Below are 16,059 nucleotides of genomic sequence, written 5' to 3' on the forward strand. Positions count from 1 at the left end.
AAACTTACTTCATAATTTCAGTCGTGTGTTTGAAATAAATCCTTCTTTAAGATGATTCTATAATCGTGTGTTTGTTAGTCGTACGGAATCAATGAAAGCAGTCTTTGGTTTGTTCAGTAACACTATAGGGATTTCCTAGGGATGGTTGACACGGAACTAACATTTTGACACAAGTGTGGAGATCCCAAAGTGCAAGTGTTTCGAAACACTGCACCAAAGCATGATCCAAAACACCCAGGTAACGTGACTAAAGTGATTTGAAAGTCCCAGGTCATGTGACTAATGCGATTCAAAGCATCGATCATTTCAGAAGTGTTTCAAGACCTGGCGAATCTGCTTTTGATTGACAGGACTGGAAAAAACCTCAGGAAATTGTGACTTGATGTGTATTTTAATAATGTTCATTTCTATAACCAAAACAAAACATATTTATTGACAAAGTGTTCATTCGGATGTTAGACCAATGTTAAAACAAAACATGTTACAAGAACAGAGCATTTAAAAACTGATATCTATAGCTGCATCACCCTGGACTCGAACCCATTATTTCTGCATGCTAGTCAGGAACTCTCACCACTTCACAAAATCACTTGAAACCTAAACTCTACCACGTGGGGTATAATTCCTCAATTTGCGCAACTGTTTCAATATATTAAAAGTAATACATTAAAAAAGACCTCTAGGTATCACTGTAGAGACGGGTTTCAAAACGTTTAGAAGTTTCGGCACATTTGCTTCGACTGTTTCAGTGTTTTATGAAGCCTCAATCTGCCCACCACTAGGATTTTGTGGGTTTCTTCTGCATGGGGATTTGAAATTACTACGCAAGAGCACCCTCTGACTTACAGAGGCTTACTGCTGATCACACAACCATGCTTCCCTGAAAAGATGTGCATGAAAATCGTAGCTTTTCTCAATCACATTAGCCATTTCATTTGAATATAAAACAATGTAAGTGCTCTTACAAGCTTTTTTATGTTGATATGTTCTCAGGTTCCTCCTATAATGAAAAAGCAGAGGGTAAGAAGAAAGGGCGTCCTCGAGTGGAGGTGCAGGAGCTGCGTAATATTCCTGTGAGTAAAGCCTTAAATATCTCTTTTGGCCACTGATGAAGGAGCGAAGTACATGCCAGATTGGGATTTTGGGTGATTTTTTTTTTATAAGTCGTTTGTGAAATGAGTAAGGGGAATTTCCAAAACTATTTCCAACTGTTGAATTTGGAAGAGGATCATCTCACAGAGGGCTGAGTGTTAGTCAATTGATTGCTAATAGTTTGCAGTGCCTCTTGTGTATTGTTTGCTTTTCTCTCGTTGAAGGCCCATATGATGGTTCAGTGGAAAGAGGAGTTTAAGAGTCGTTCCAGGGTGAAATGTCCAAGCTCAGGCTGCTGGCTGGAATTCCCCAGTATTTACGGACTTAAATATCACTATCAGCGATGCCAAGGGGTAAACATTAATATCCATTACACTGCAAAAATAAACGTGTATGCACTCAGTGGGGGTTTACACTATAGTGGGTTGTATGGACAGCTTCTTGGCTAGTCAAGTCAGTGTTATGAAGTGCTAAAGGTTTGGGTTGGTTTAGGATCCTGTCAGCTAGGACATTTAATTGCAATAGCTTTGAAATGTATTGATACTGGCATGTGGTGTTTTGGCAGGTGTTAAAGAGGATGAATACATAGATTTTAACATATATTTTGTCTTGAATATAATATTCAGACGAATAACATTTAAATCATTTAAACATTATAAACATCTCAACTGTTACTTTTAATCAGTTTTGTGTAATCGTGGGAATTATAGCTATTACATTTTCAGTCTAATCGTAAGGATATGATAAAATCTTAATATATGCTTATTAAATATGCTGAGGATATTTACACAAGTAATTATATATATATATAGAGAGAGAGAGAATGCATATTATATTGGGCACTTTTGTGGCAACTTTTGTGAATATAAAATGTTAAAATATTGGTGAAATCTTCATTCAGTGTTACAGATTTGTTTTCATGAAAAATCATGCAGCATGTATATTCTGACTGGTATTTATCAAATTATCTATGAGTAAGCGATCAATGATTAAAATCATCTTGCTGAAAAATAGGTCAAACCAAGTGGATTGAAGAATTGTACAAAAATGTAAAGATGTAAAATGTCAATTGATTAGTGTTTAGAGGCTTCTCTGGGATGCTTAAATTAGAGATGTACTGATACCCTTTCCAATACCGATTCCAATACATGCACTGGTATCAGCCGATAAAGTGCTAACCCTACCTGGGTGTGTATTTGTGCAGCTACTAGCCTTGTATGAATTTATCTAAATATTTGATGAAATCCACACTTATCCTGTGATGAAACATGGACAAATACATTCAGTGAACTAGAGTATTTTTATTTTAAAACATACATTTAACAGGAATATTATTTACTCTTTCACACTGAAAAAGAACTTCATATATATATATATGTATGTGTGTGTGTGTGTGTGAAAAGTTCAGATGCAAAACCCTCTAAATTCATCAGACCTCTTTTCTTGTAAATGAGTATTTTCTCTCAGGCTCCTCTGATTAGGTTCAGAAGTTTTCAAAAATGTCACTTTAGACAATTCTTTGGTATTTAACAATGTAGATTTTCTTTGGCGTCAACACCAGCTTAATCCACTTGTGATTTTTTGGAAAAACCTCTAAATCCACATATGGTAATAAGGCACTGTAATTAGTTGAAAAATCACTAAAGATGCAACTAGAAATTATTTTACCAAACAAAAAGCACATTACATAAACCACCTAATATTAAAACAACATAAATCTGTCAAGTAAGTTGCAGTTCATTCTGCTGTGGTAATCCCTGATAAGCCAGGGACTATAAGGAAAATGAACGAATACAATTTATCAAGTAAGTGCATTAATCAATAACATTAAAATGGACATTAATTAAATCTTAACAATCTGTTATCATTTTTGATATTTGGGATTTTGATTTAATTTAAGTAGAGCAATGTAAACATTGCAAACTAAGCTTCAAATAATGTAGTGAAAAAACATTGTGAAACATCAATATCTGTGCATTGTTCATTAATAAAATGTAATATAATTTATTGAAGTAATATAAATAATGGATACTTTTAATACATTATATTTATCTTTTATAAATAGCTTAAATTGGCGAATAAAATATAGGCCTACTGTGCAAAAAAGGGTATGTCTCTCAGACACTTTTAGAAGCTGTCATTCATTCACTATACTCAAGGTCTTGGTCTCTTTTTCATATATTGTTTGTCCTCATAGCATCCATGGGGGATAAAAGAGCTGCATCTTAACTTCATCTTTTGTAAAATGAAGTTGCCGTTTAATGTGTAGTAAATCAGAATCATTCAAAGTAGTGTTGCTGCGCAAAAAAGTTATGAATGCATGCTGTACTTTCAACTGTACATTCAGTTTTCTTTTTCTTAAAATGAGTTTTGAGGTAAGGGTTGTTTTCATTTGCCATCACTGACAGTCGGACAGACTCATCCAATTAATCAAACTCCGTCTTTTAAAATCTAAGCAGAATAAAATGCCGGTGTATCAGCGCGCTGCTACATTGAAAACACATGATTCGATTCGCGTCTTCTGATTGGTAGTCATGATATAGCGGCTTTTGCTGTCAAAGGCAAGTGGCGTTTAGAGGCTTTTGCCAACAAACTGTTATTTCTGAATAGGCTGATGCTGCGATTGAGATGATTTGAAGTGAACATATTTGTTGAACATGTACTACGTGCGTAAAACATTCGCTCAATGTCATAATCTCATTTTTGACGGAAGTGGTGCTTTTGCATCTGAACTTTTCATATATATATATATATATATATATATATATATAGATATATATATATATATATATATATATATATATATATATATATATATATATATATAAATAATTGAAGTCAGAATTATTAGCCCCCCTGAATTATTAGCCCCCATTTATTCTGTTTAAGGGAGAGAAGATTTTTCCAACACATTTCTAAACATAATAGTTTTAATAACTAAAATCATCGCTGATTTATTTTATCTTTGCCATGATGACAGTAATAAATTTTTTACTAGATATTTTTCAAGACACTTCTATACAGCTTATTGTGACTTTTAAAAGCTTAACAAGGTTAATTAGGTTAACTAGACAGGAAAGGATAATTAGGCAAGTTTTTGTACAGTATAACGATGGTTCGTTCTGTAGACTTACAAAAAAAAATTATCTTTAAGGGGCTAATACTTTTGACCTTAAAATGGACAAAAAAAATTAAAAACTGCTTTTATTCTAGCCAAAATAAAACAAATAAGACTTTCTCCAGAAGAAAAAAATCTATCAGACATACTGTGAAAATATCCTTGCTCTGTTAAACATCATTTGGGAAATATTAAAAAATAATAAAAAATTAAAAGGAGGGCTAATAATTCTGACTTCAACTGTATAAATATATATATATATATATATATATATATATATATATATATATATATATATATATATATATATATATATATATATATAAATATATACATATATATAGTTGAAGTCAGAATTATTAGCCCCTCTGAATTATTAGCCCCCCTGTTTATGTTTTTCCCTAATTTCTGTTTAACGGAGAGCAACGCATTTCAACAGATTTCTAAACATAATAGTTTTAATAACTCCTCTCTAATAACTGATTTATTTTATCTTTGCCATGATGACAGTAAATAATATTTGACTAGATATTTTTCAAGACACTTCTATACAGCTTAAAGTGACATTTAAAGGCTTAACTAGGTTAATTAGGTTAACTAGGCAGGTTTGGGTAATTAGGCAAGTTATTGTATAAGGATGGTTTGTTCTGTAGACAGTCGAAAAATAAATAGCCTAAAGGGGCTAATAATTTTGACCTTAAAATGACTTTTAAAAAATTAAAAACTGCTTTTATTCTGGCTGAAATAAAACAAATAAGACTTTCTTCAGAAGAAAAAAATATTATCCGACATACTGTGAAAATTTCCTTGCTCTGTTAATTCTGACTTTATCTGTGTGTGCGTGTGTATGTGTTTGTGTGTATGTGTTTGTGTGTGTTTGTGTGTGTGTGTGTGTGTGTGTGTTTGTGTGTGTGTGTGTGTGTGTGTGTGTGCGTGTGCGTGTGCGTGTGCGTGTGTGTGTGTGTGTGTGTGTGTGTGTGTGTGTGTGTGTGTACACTACCTGACAAGTGTCTTGCAGTTGATCCCAGTTGTGAGAGCACAACTTGATTGACTTCTAGTTGATCAGTTGGAAAAGTTTCACATTTTTGTGATTCCTGTGTTTGCGTTCTGAGCAGCAAGGAATTGACTTTGGGTTTACTGTAATTTACTGTAACCATTTACTGTAATGAAATGGTTTCAAAAACTCGGCAACACTGATACCAGAATTTTTTGTCTCCGATACTTGTATTGAAATTGTAACAACCGTACCTTAGATTTAAGTATTTTTTGCATACCATCAAATATTTGTTATAAATATATGACTTACAAGCTTTTTTGACTTATAAACTTTTGTTACTCTTATTGACATTGCAGTGGACATTTTAGTCCTCTATAAAACAAGTTGAAGAATGGGCCACCACTGAACCGTCTTGACCCACCTACTTTAGTGAAAAAAAAAAAAAAAAAGCTCTGGAAAGACCCAACATATTTTTTTGCTTACATCTGACACCTATAGCACAGAAATTGACCGAGTGTGTGTGTTTGTGTGGTATTTAGGCGACCATAGCAGAGAAGCTGAGTCACAGCTGCCCGTACTGTGAGGCTGTGTTTGCCACCAAGGTGCGTCTTCAGAAGCACAAGCTGTGGAACCATCCAGAAAGAGTCACCATGGAGACCAAACCCGACCCCAAACCCGAACCCAAACAGCAGAAAAGCCCCATGAAGGGAAATGCCAAAAAAAGGTTTGAACGTTTTTTCCTAATCCAACTTTTAGCCATGCTTGATGTATTTCCACAGCTAATATGTGCGCATACACTTTGTTTGGCACTCAGCTAAAAATGATGACTTGTTTTCCACGAGGTCTTCATTAAGTCCTGGATGATGTTTCTATGGTGCGGCTCCTCTGTGGATTGACATTAATAGGCTGTGTTCCCCATGCTCCTTCTCAGGCCCGTGGAGAACAGCCCTCCGTCGCCTGTATTTTTCAAGGTGAAGAAGACGCAGGAGGCATCCCAGCCCTCACAGAATGGGAATTGCGCCCCCCAGAGGCCGGACAGAAGACAGCAGCAGAGCACGTCTGTAGACACAGGGGGCAGCGAGAGCGAGGGGGGCAGTTTACCTCCACCATTCCCCGAGGAAGACCCAGAGAGGATGAAGCACAGTAAGATTGCTACACACTGAGATCATGACTGCCTGGCATCACAGCGACTATATAATAACACCTGACATGATAGTAGGGTTCGGTACAGATCTCCTGATTTTATTCAATTTCTTTTTTATATATATATCTATTTTTGTGTCAAGAGAATCAACAGGTTGTAAAACAGAATTATGTATGTATTACATAATTGTACATGACAGAAATTATTTATTAAGGATGTGTAAGAGGTTTTATATTCACGTTGGTTCATTTTTGAACAATGAAAACCTGTGACGCAGCCCCTATATTGTTTACCATTCTACTTCGAATATTTGGTCTGAAATAGCGTGTAAGTATGGCTTGCATATGGCTTGCTAAGTACAGTTGCTTTGGGAAAAATAGCGTGAGACAGTGAGACCAGCGATCTTTGCATTTTTGCTTGCTACACAACTGAAAACGTTCTAGATATAATACAATGTTTTTTGTTGTGAGGTGTAGTATTATAAAGTACTATAAAGTTTTCTAACTGGTGAATGACAAGATCTACTGGATTGTCTACTGTCATCTTTATTGTGCACGTTCGTGATTTCAGGAGGCGTGGCTTTGGACACTAGGAGAGGGACTGTTTTCAAAGATATTATGCTAACTGATAGTATTTTGGAAGATCAGCTACTGCACCTTTAACTACTGCTATGTAACTTTTACTGCTATTCACCTTATTCTTTGCATATGAGCGGGCGCAGCCATTGAAATATTTTTGGCTTGAGACTTCCGGTTCTCATTCACTTCCATTCATTTTTAGACCTTAAAAACAGCTTGTCTTTGCTGCTTGATTTTGCAAACTGATGTTTTCTTATTATATTATTCCACTTGGTCTGTATAGTCATGAAAACACTTGCGTGTAGAGCCAGTAGTTTGACCGTTTTCTGCCATTTATTAATGCTAGTCATTTCTCCCATAGGCAGCTGAGTCGGAAGTTCTAAAACAATCGCAAAAACGAGCCACTTCCGCATCAAAGAATAAGGTCACTAGTGCAATGAGCTCCAATCTGCTATGACTTTAGATGTGACTGTTTTCATAAAAATCCACTAAAATGAGCATTTTGACACATAAGTATGTACTTAACCATTCAAGCAGAAATGAGCCACAAAATGTAAGTGAATACAGCCCCTGTAATGGCTTTTGAAAATCCATGTCAAATTGACCAAACTAACCAAAAAAATCAGTTGAAAGGCAATGTTTTTGTGCAGCGCGACATAAAAATTCAATGTTTTAGTATAGTACATTTATTATGGTAATACTTTTTTTTCTATCATAAAATCGAAACATGGTAATCATTCATTATCAACAAAGTATTTCAAGTGCTCAACAAAGACTTTGACAAGTAGTTTTATTATTTCGTGCGAAAAAAAACAAAACATTTCTGTTCTGTAACATTTGGATAGGAATTTTGGTTTATCGCTTTATTTAAGGTGAATTGAACAACTTAATTACACACAAACAGTAATGTTTTGATGCTGTATGCGTCCCATCATTTTCTAGTATGTGTTATGGTTTTATTTCCACCATTATTTTAAAATTGGTCTTACTAAATTCCTCATCTGAATGTGTTCATGTTTTTGTTTTTCAAGATAGTATATTTCTACTTTCTTTAACATAAGAAATGTGGAAAAATACTGTTATTTTTTTTCTTAAAGCGGTGTTCCAGAGTGTATTTCTAAGGCTTGGTTGTATTTATAAGATGCAAAGCAATGTGTGCTCATGCTTCATTTGTAAAGAACCACATTGTTTTTTCATAGATCTTACTTTAATTATATACAGCTAACATGAAAACCACTGTCATATTTCCTAGTTCCTCTGAAAGGCCACCCTCAAGAGACTCTGATTGGTCAGCTAACATAGTGTGTTGTGATTCGCGGATCAGCTCCACGTCACAAGGAAAAGCGTCACACCTCTACTAGCATGGGCTTTGCCTCTGCTCTGTAAATACTTTCAGTCAGTGTAGCTGTTAGCCATGAATTTTTGATGCCTGAATCAGACTGAAAATGACACAGAGGACACAGCTGAACTCCATGCCTGCTCTGTAAAATAAAACTTCACAAGTGTCTTTCACATATATTCGGTTTATAAGCATGTGTGAGGAATATGAAACGTTCACATATATTTTGAGAGTTTGTTATTTGAGATGTAGAATGCAGGGAAAGCGGCCGCATAGAGAAACACTGCATCACTGGCGAAGGTTGTGGGTGTTGACAGCGGTTTGATGGATAAATATGAATGTGTAGCAAAATCGTTAGCGGTGCCAAACAGCATTTCCTGTTGTTTACATCCTTGTTTACGTCCCTGCTACAACCTACCGTTAATGCTAGAAACTATGCATGTAATAGATCAATTTTAACAGCTTAAAATACTTACAGGTTGTGGCTCATAATCGTAATAGCTTCGTCTATTATGGATGGAGCTGCTCCTTCTTTGAGGAGTTTTTAGCCTAATCCAGCACTGAACTGGGAGAGATTCTGGTAGCTCTCCTTTGTCAAATGCTAGAACTATATATATTTTTTTATAATTCTCTGAAATATAATTAAATTAAACTGTAAGCACTTCTCTTTTTGTGTCGTGTCCTTTGGAAGCCCAAATACAGAAACAGAACAAACTCTGTGGAAATAGCAGCGATTGGATGGCATTTTAGCTTTCTCTGCATTACAGCACCTCTGGTCACGCCCCTTTGCTGCATGCGGTTAATGCACATAACCTAAAACTTTTATGATCTCACCAGCCTGGTGATGTGTTGTTTTGTTGTCCACCCTTCGTTTGCTGTAGGCTTTGCTAAGCTAACTTTGTAAAACTTTGAGCGTATTACATTACACAGCTACATTACACATGAACTAAAGTTTAAATATAATAGGGTATTGGACCACCTCTTTAAAATAAGCATTACATATAAAACTCACATGAAAAATTCTAGGCAAAATTAAATGAATGATTTCATGGGCTTTGCCTCTGCTCTGTAAATATAGATTTGAAATGTTCATGTTTTTATGTCAAAATTATAACAGCTGTCATTAGCACGTCCCTGAATGCCCTCATTGGTGTTTGTGTAAAGTGTTGTCCTGGCCCTTTAAGTAGCAGTGTGTGAGAGCTCAGTGTTTGGCGGTCATTAAGTCTCTCTGGTAGCTGGTGGCGCTGCTGTCTCTGTCTCCGCCTGGCAGAACCGCAGTGTGTGTCGAGATGTCGGCGCGACTCGTGCTGTGAGTCCGCTATTTATGGCCTTTGTTTGGGTACACGATCCCTTCGTTTGTTGTTCCATTCCTGAGCCAGAGGCGAGGACTGTGTGTGTGTGTGTGTGTGTGTGTGTCTGAAATGTCAGAAGGAAAAGACTTGAGCAGCTGTGCTTGTGTGACATAAGTTGACAAGCAAAGGTCACATGAATGCATACAAATTGAGATGTAATATACGTAACCTCAAACCAAAAATTATTTAAACGCCCTAAACATTTCTCACAATTATCTTCTATGGATTAGAAAATTGTTATAAAATAAGACAAGATCACAGCTAAGCTGTCAGAACAAATTCATCTTGATAATGTTAGATAACTTTGAAAGATGTCGGATTACAATCAGCCAAAAATAATTTCATTGTTACACAAAAAATACGTTGTTGTTCACCCTTATCCTCAATGGCAGCCTGTAGTCTCTGCTGTCAAGCAGATTCATCAAAGCTGAGCTTCAGTATTCAGACTCGCTGCAGCAGCTTCTTCACTTCCTGTTGCTTTTTAGTCCAGCGTATGAAGAGTTTTTGGATAAGTCTTGGATGGCACTTTATTTAGCTATCTATTTAGCAAGTTAACTTTATTTAGCTATCTTTAATAAAATAACCTACAGTGTCCTGTACCCACTAGTAAAATAAAGAAACACTTTACTTGAAGGGGGTGTTTATAAGACATTATCATAATTATGACATGACACACAATATTATGCATGTTTATGACAACTTTCATCAAGTGGCATTTGCTCAGTTGTCATTTTAAATGCAAAGTTGACATATTTTGAGATGTCTTTGTTATGACAACTTGACATTAACAAATACATCATAACATGTCTTTGTCTTTATCATGGCAATTTGGCATTACCAAGACAACAAAACCTGTGAGAGTCTTTGTCATGACAGCTTGATCTTAGCAAGACGACATAACTTGTCATAAATCTGTCATAAACTTTAGTAAGCTAAAGTGTCAATAGTGTGAAGTAATTATATAAAAGCATCGTTGACATTTAATGACATTTAATGTCACTTGACATTACCAAGACAACAAAACCTGTCAGTGTCTTTGTCATAACAGCTTGACATTAGCAAGATGACAAAACTTGTCATAAATCTGTCATAAACATTACTCAATAAAGTGTCAATATTCTTGTCAAGTAATTTTACAACAGCATCAATAATATTTAATGACATTTAACGACATTTAATGCCACTCGACATTACCAAGACAACAAAACCTGTCAATGTCTTTGTAATGACTGCTTGTCATTAGCAAGGCGACATAATTTGTCATAAATCTATCATAAACATTACTTAGCTAAAGTGTCAATACTCTGTCAAGTAATTTTATAACAGCATTGTTGATATTTAACGACATTTAATGTCACTTGACATTATTAAGACAACAAAACCTGTCAGTGTCTTAGTCATGACAGCTTGACATTACCAAGATGATGTAACTTGTCATTAATCTGTCATAAATGTTACTTAGCTAAAGTGTCAATACTCTGTCAAGTAATTTTATAAAAGCATCGTTAATCTTTAATGACATTTAATGCCACTTGACATTACCAAGACAACAAAACCTGCCCGTGTCATTGTAATAACAGCTTGACATTAGCAAGGCGACATAACTTGTCATAAATCTGTCATAAACATTACTCATTAAAGTGTCAATACTCTGCTAAGTAATTTTATAACAGCATTGTTGATATTTAATGACATTTAATGCCACTTGACATTACCAAGACAACAAAACCTGTCAGTGTCTTTGTAATGACAGCGTCACATTAGCAAGGCGACATAACTTGTCATAAATCTGTTATAAACATTGATCAGCTAAAGTGTCAATACTCTGTCAAGTAATTTTATAACAGCGTCATTGATATTAGATGACATTTAATGCCACTTGACATTACCAAGAATACCAAACCGGTTAGTGTCTTTGTCATGACAGTTTGATATTAGCAATGTGACATAACTTGTCATAAATCTGTCATAAACATTGCTTAGCTTAAGTGTCAATACTCTGTCAAGTAATTTTGTAACAGCGTTGTTGATGTTTATTGACATTAATTGTCACTTGACATTACCAAGACAACAAAACCTGTCAGTGTCTTTGTCATGACAGCTTAGCATGAGCAAGGTGACATAATTTGTCTTAAATCTGTCATAATCATTACCAAACAAAAGTGTTGAAACTGTCAAATAATTTTAAAACAATATCATTGCTATTGAATGACATTTAATGCCACTTGATATCACCAAGACAACAAAACCTGTCAGTGTCTTTGTCATGACAGCTTCACATTACCAAGATGACATAACTTGTCATAAATCTGTCATAAACATTACTTAGCCAAAGTGTCAATACTTTGTCAAGTAATTTTATAACAGCATCATTAATATTTAATGACATATAATGCCATTTGACATTACCAAAACAACAAAACCTGTGAGTGTATTTGTAATGACAGATTGACAATAGCAAGGCGACATAATTTGTCATAAATCTTTCATAAACACTGCTTAGCTTAAGTGTCAATACTCTGTTGAGTAATTTTATAACAGCATCGTTGATATTTAATGACATTTATTGTCACTTGACATTACCAAGACAGCAAAACCTGTCAGTGTATTTGTTATGATAGCTTGACATTAGCAAGACGACATAATTTGTCATAAATCTGTCATAAACATTACTTAGAAAAAGTGTCAATACTCTGTCAAATGATTTTATAACAGGGTCATTGAAATTTAATGACATTTAATGACCATTTAATGAAAAATATGAACAATGCTGCTAGAAAATTCATGGCACAATTATCATGGCCATTCATGTTTATGACAGGTTTATGACATGTTATATATTCTTTAGCTAATATTGTCAAGTTGTCATGACAAAGACACAAAGGTTTTGCTGTCTTGGTAATGTCAAGTAGTAATGACAAAAACGACAGGTTATGGTGTATTTGTTTATGTCTAGTTGTCATAACAATGACATCTCAAACAATGTTGCATATCAAATGACATAACTAAGCAAATGACACTTAATGACAGTTTTCATAAGCATGCATTGAATTTCTTTCATATTAACTGTTTCATGACAGTCTTCCCCTTCCAGTAAAGTGTTATTAAAAATAATGATGTTTGGCTTTATCTGAGCTGTTTCAGTTTCTCCACAGGAGGAACTGCAGCATGTGAAACAGTAGATGAAGTTTGAGCATCATTAATGAGACTGTAATGCACAACAGAAGCTCACGAGTGCTATTTTTAAGCACCACAGGTTGTCATACAGTAATGGTAAATGCCATGTTATTGAGATGTTTGACCTCTTGTTGTTGTTCTTCTCCATTTGAGCCAGGGAGGAAGCAGAAAACTCCAAAGAAGTTCACCGGGGAGCAGCCGTCCATTTCAGGAACATTCGGTTTGAAAGGTATTGCAACACAAAAACTCATACATCTAATTTTATATGATAGAGAAATGGAATCTACATTGCATTATATGTCGAAATCTCCTTATTGAAGCACACATTAGCTATGTTTAGATCCAAAGTTGCGAATTTGGCTGGAATATAAGCATTTGCGACCAAAGCCAATTTAATTTCAATTCAATTGGTCAAAATAAACAAAATTGTCACTTTCTGATAAACTAATGGGGAATATAAAAAAAAATAATGAAATTTGCTGTGGTAGAAGAAGCATCCGTGGGTAAATGAGTTCAACTTAAAGACTACATTTGCACTAGAAGGGACAGCTCAGCCAGAAATTATTTAACTCATTTATTTTCTTTTTGGCTTAGTCCCTTTATTAATCTGGGGTAACCACCGTGATAATGAACCGCTAACTTATCCAGCACATGTTTTATGCAGCGTATGCCCTTCCAGCCGCAACCCATCACTGGGAAAAACCCATACACACTCATTTACACACATACACTACAGCCAATTTAGCCTACCCAATTCCCCTACAGCGCATGTCTTTGGACTTGTGGGGGAAACCGGAGCACCCGGAAGAAACCCACGCAAACTCGGGGAGAACATGCAAACTCCACACAGAACGCCAACTGACCCAGCCGAGGCTCAACCAGTGACTTTCTTGCGGTGAGGCAAAGGTGCTGTACCACCGCGTCGCCGCCAGAAATTGATACCCAGTCCTAATTTGGTCTCCCTCCACTTGTCTCAAGATTCTTTAGTTTAAGATATTTTGAAGAAAGTTGGTAAGCAGACAGATGAACCACAATTACACATTTGTTTAATTTACTCTTAATTTACTCTCAAGACATATCTTGTCCAATAGTAAAATGTTCTAAAATTAACGACTTTTTAAATCCATATTTAAGACATTTTATGACCTTAAATGCAGCGAGAGAGAGAGAGAGAGAGAGAGAGAGAGAGAGAGAGAGAACAAAGACACATGGGGACCTGTTTTTATTCACATAAGTACCTCTAAATGTTTTTTACAGTTTGCAAGCATCTATTTTTAGTCATAAACCCAAAAGAAATGCTCTAGCAAGCTCTTTTTCTGTATGAACTTGCCATTTTCAATCCTCACATTTGTTGTTTAAGCCTGTAACTTTTATTATTAAAAGCAAGTGTATGCCTTCTGGGTTTGATTTTAAGGGGGGGACATTTTTGTTGCTGTAAAAATAAACACACTGTGTCATCCATAAACTGAACAGTCAGTGAATAAGTATGGCAGTTAAAACCAAACTGTTCGGACATAAAAAATGACAAAAACAAATGTCTATATATATTTCAGAAAAGTTTAAAAACACTTACTGAGCCAAGCAATGGAGTTCTTCCATGGAGCCCATTGAGCCCTGAGGTGGAGCTGCACTGGAAGGCACAATGTGCCCAAAGGTGAAGCTACGGCAAGAGGCCCACTATCAAATGGGAACTTGCTATTCAAATAGTCTAACTAGAAATGAATCTGTCAGATTTTGCTATATTATTGCACCTGCTGCAACCATGGTATGGCAGCAAAGTTCTTTGATTATTACGCTGGAATGATTGTATAGTTCCAATTCATATCGACCTAGAAAATAAAACATGTTTCATTTGTCTTAGTACACAATATAACTAGAAAAAAGTCAAGCTTTAAATAGGATAATTATCAAAACTCCTTTTTGCATTTCTTAGTAGTGAGATGCTAATGGTCTAATCCGATTCAATGATTTATGCTAAGCTAAGCTAAAAGTGCTCCTGCCAGACCTGGAGAATGGTTTAAAAAATGGTTAAATTCAAATGTTAACTCTGGGTTACTTATAAAATTAGCCTATTTCCTAACAAAGGTGAATGTTCCTTTAAGATTTCAGTGTTTTTTTATGCTCCTGTATGTTTATAATTAACCTCCATATACTCTGATAAAATGACCCCTGCTGGTGCTATTAGGCGTCTGTAAGGGTATTCAAGACGTGTTTCATTTCCTGTTGTAAGCTGTAATCTTACATTATCAAGAAACGTGGTATCCCAAAACAAGCTACACCACAACACGATTCTCTGACCACCAGGAGAGTTTGAAAGGTTTCACTTCCTCACTTTGCTTTTGTTTGCTCATCACAGTGTTGCTTGTGTTATTGTAACTTGTGAGGTCTCGGCTGTCCCTGAATGTGTGGGGTTTTTTTTATGTGCTGCACAGGAATGAATAAGGTGGAGGAGAAGTTAAAAGCAGGCCGGATGAAGCGGGCAGAAGGGACTCAGTTCAGTGAGGAGTCCCCAAGGAAGCAGTCGACTCAAACTCCCAACAGAAAAGAAGCTAGTTCAGGTGTCTCTTTACTCTCTCTGCATGACTTGGATGATGAAATCATGGAGTGCATTTGCATGGGCAAAGTAGTGAATGATAATGTACCTTTTTTACAAGAAAGTCATGGCTCGTTTAATGGTCATCAGCATTTTAAATCCTTGAAAGTTTTTAATATTTAGATAAAAAAAATGAATGAACATTTATATGTATTTATGTATTATATCATCTTTGCATCAAATTACAAAAAACGGACATACGAAAAACTTAACACCATTGTGGAGTTTTTTTATTTTATTATTTTAGCAAATAGCATTGTAAAACAAATATTTATTGTACTCTCCCATTCATTGCACTTCATTCATTCAAGTTTAGTCAACTATAATGACTTCTGCTGCCGAGAAACCCGAAATGTAAAAAGGGTCAATAATAACAAAAACAGTACAAGTTAAAAAGGGGTCGAAAATTGTGTTTCAAGCATAAAAAAAAATGTAATTTTCAGTTTTTTCTACAGTATGTCAGAGTGTGCCCTGTTTGATTGTATTAGTTTCAAACTGAAAAATTCAAAAAATAGAATGACTATCATACTATCATCATAAATAATCATTTGATGACATATTAGATGACCAGAATTACTGCTTAAAGAGACAGTTCACCCAATACTGAAAATTCATTTTCTCATTCTCCACTTGTTCCAAACTGGTTTGTGTTTCTTTCCTCAGTTAAAC

The 16,059-nt window shown here is 35.3% G+C and overlaps 1 protein-coding gene across 2 annotated transcripts in view; it reads left to right on the top strand.

Annotated features, from left to right (window-relative positions):
• The window catches only part of znf512b (zinc finger protein 512B), a 155,859-nt gene that overhangs the window by 83,177 nt on the left and 56,623 nt on the right, over positions 1–16,059 (top strand). Inside the window, exons 3-8 of one of the 2 annotated variants that reach the window (XM_056449437.1) lie at positions 994–1,073; positions 1,317–1,445; positions 5,747–5,931; positions 6,139–6,350; positions 12,955–13,026; positions 15,230–15,355. In XM_056449437.1, coding sequence (XP_056305412.1) covers positions 994–1,073; positions 1,317–1,445; positions 5,747–5,931; positions 6,139–6,350; positions 12,955–13,026; positions 15,230–15,355 — 804 coding nt within the window. The remainder of the gene's footprint in view (positions 1–993; positions 1,074–1,316; positions 1,446–5,746; positions 5,932–6,138; positions 6,351–12,954; positions 13,027–15,229; positions 15,356–16,059) is intronic. The other variant, XM_056449438.1, reaches the window with a different exon arrangement.

The sequence above is a fragment of the Danio aesculapii genome, chromosome 23 (assembly GCF_903798145.1).
Source record: "Danio aesculapii chromosome 23, fDanAes4.1, whole genome shotgun sequence".
Classification (NCBI taxonomy): domain Eukaryota; kingdom Metazoa; phylum Chordata; class Actinopteri; order Cypriniformes; family Danionidae; genus Danio; species Danio aesculapii.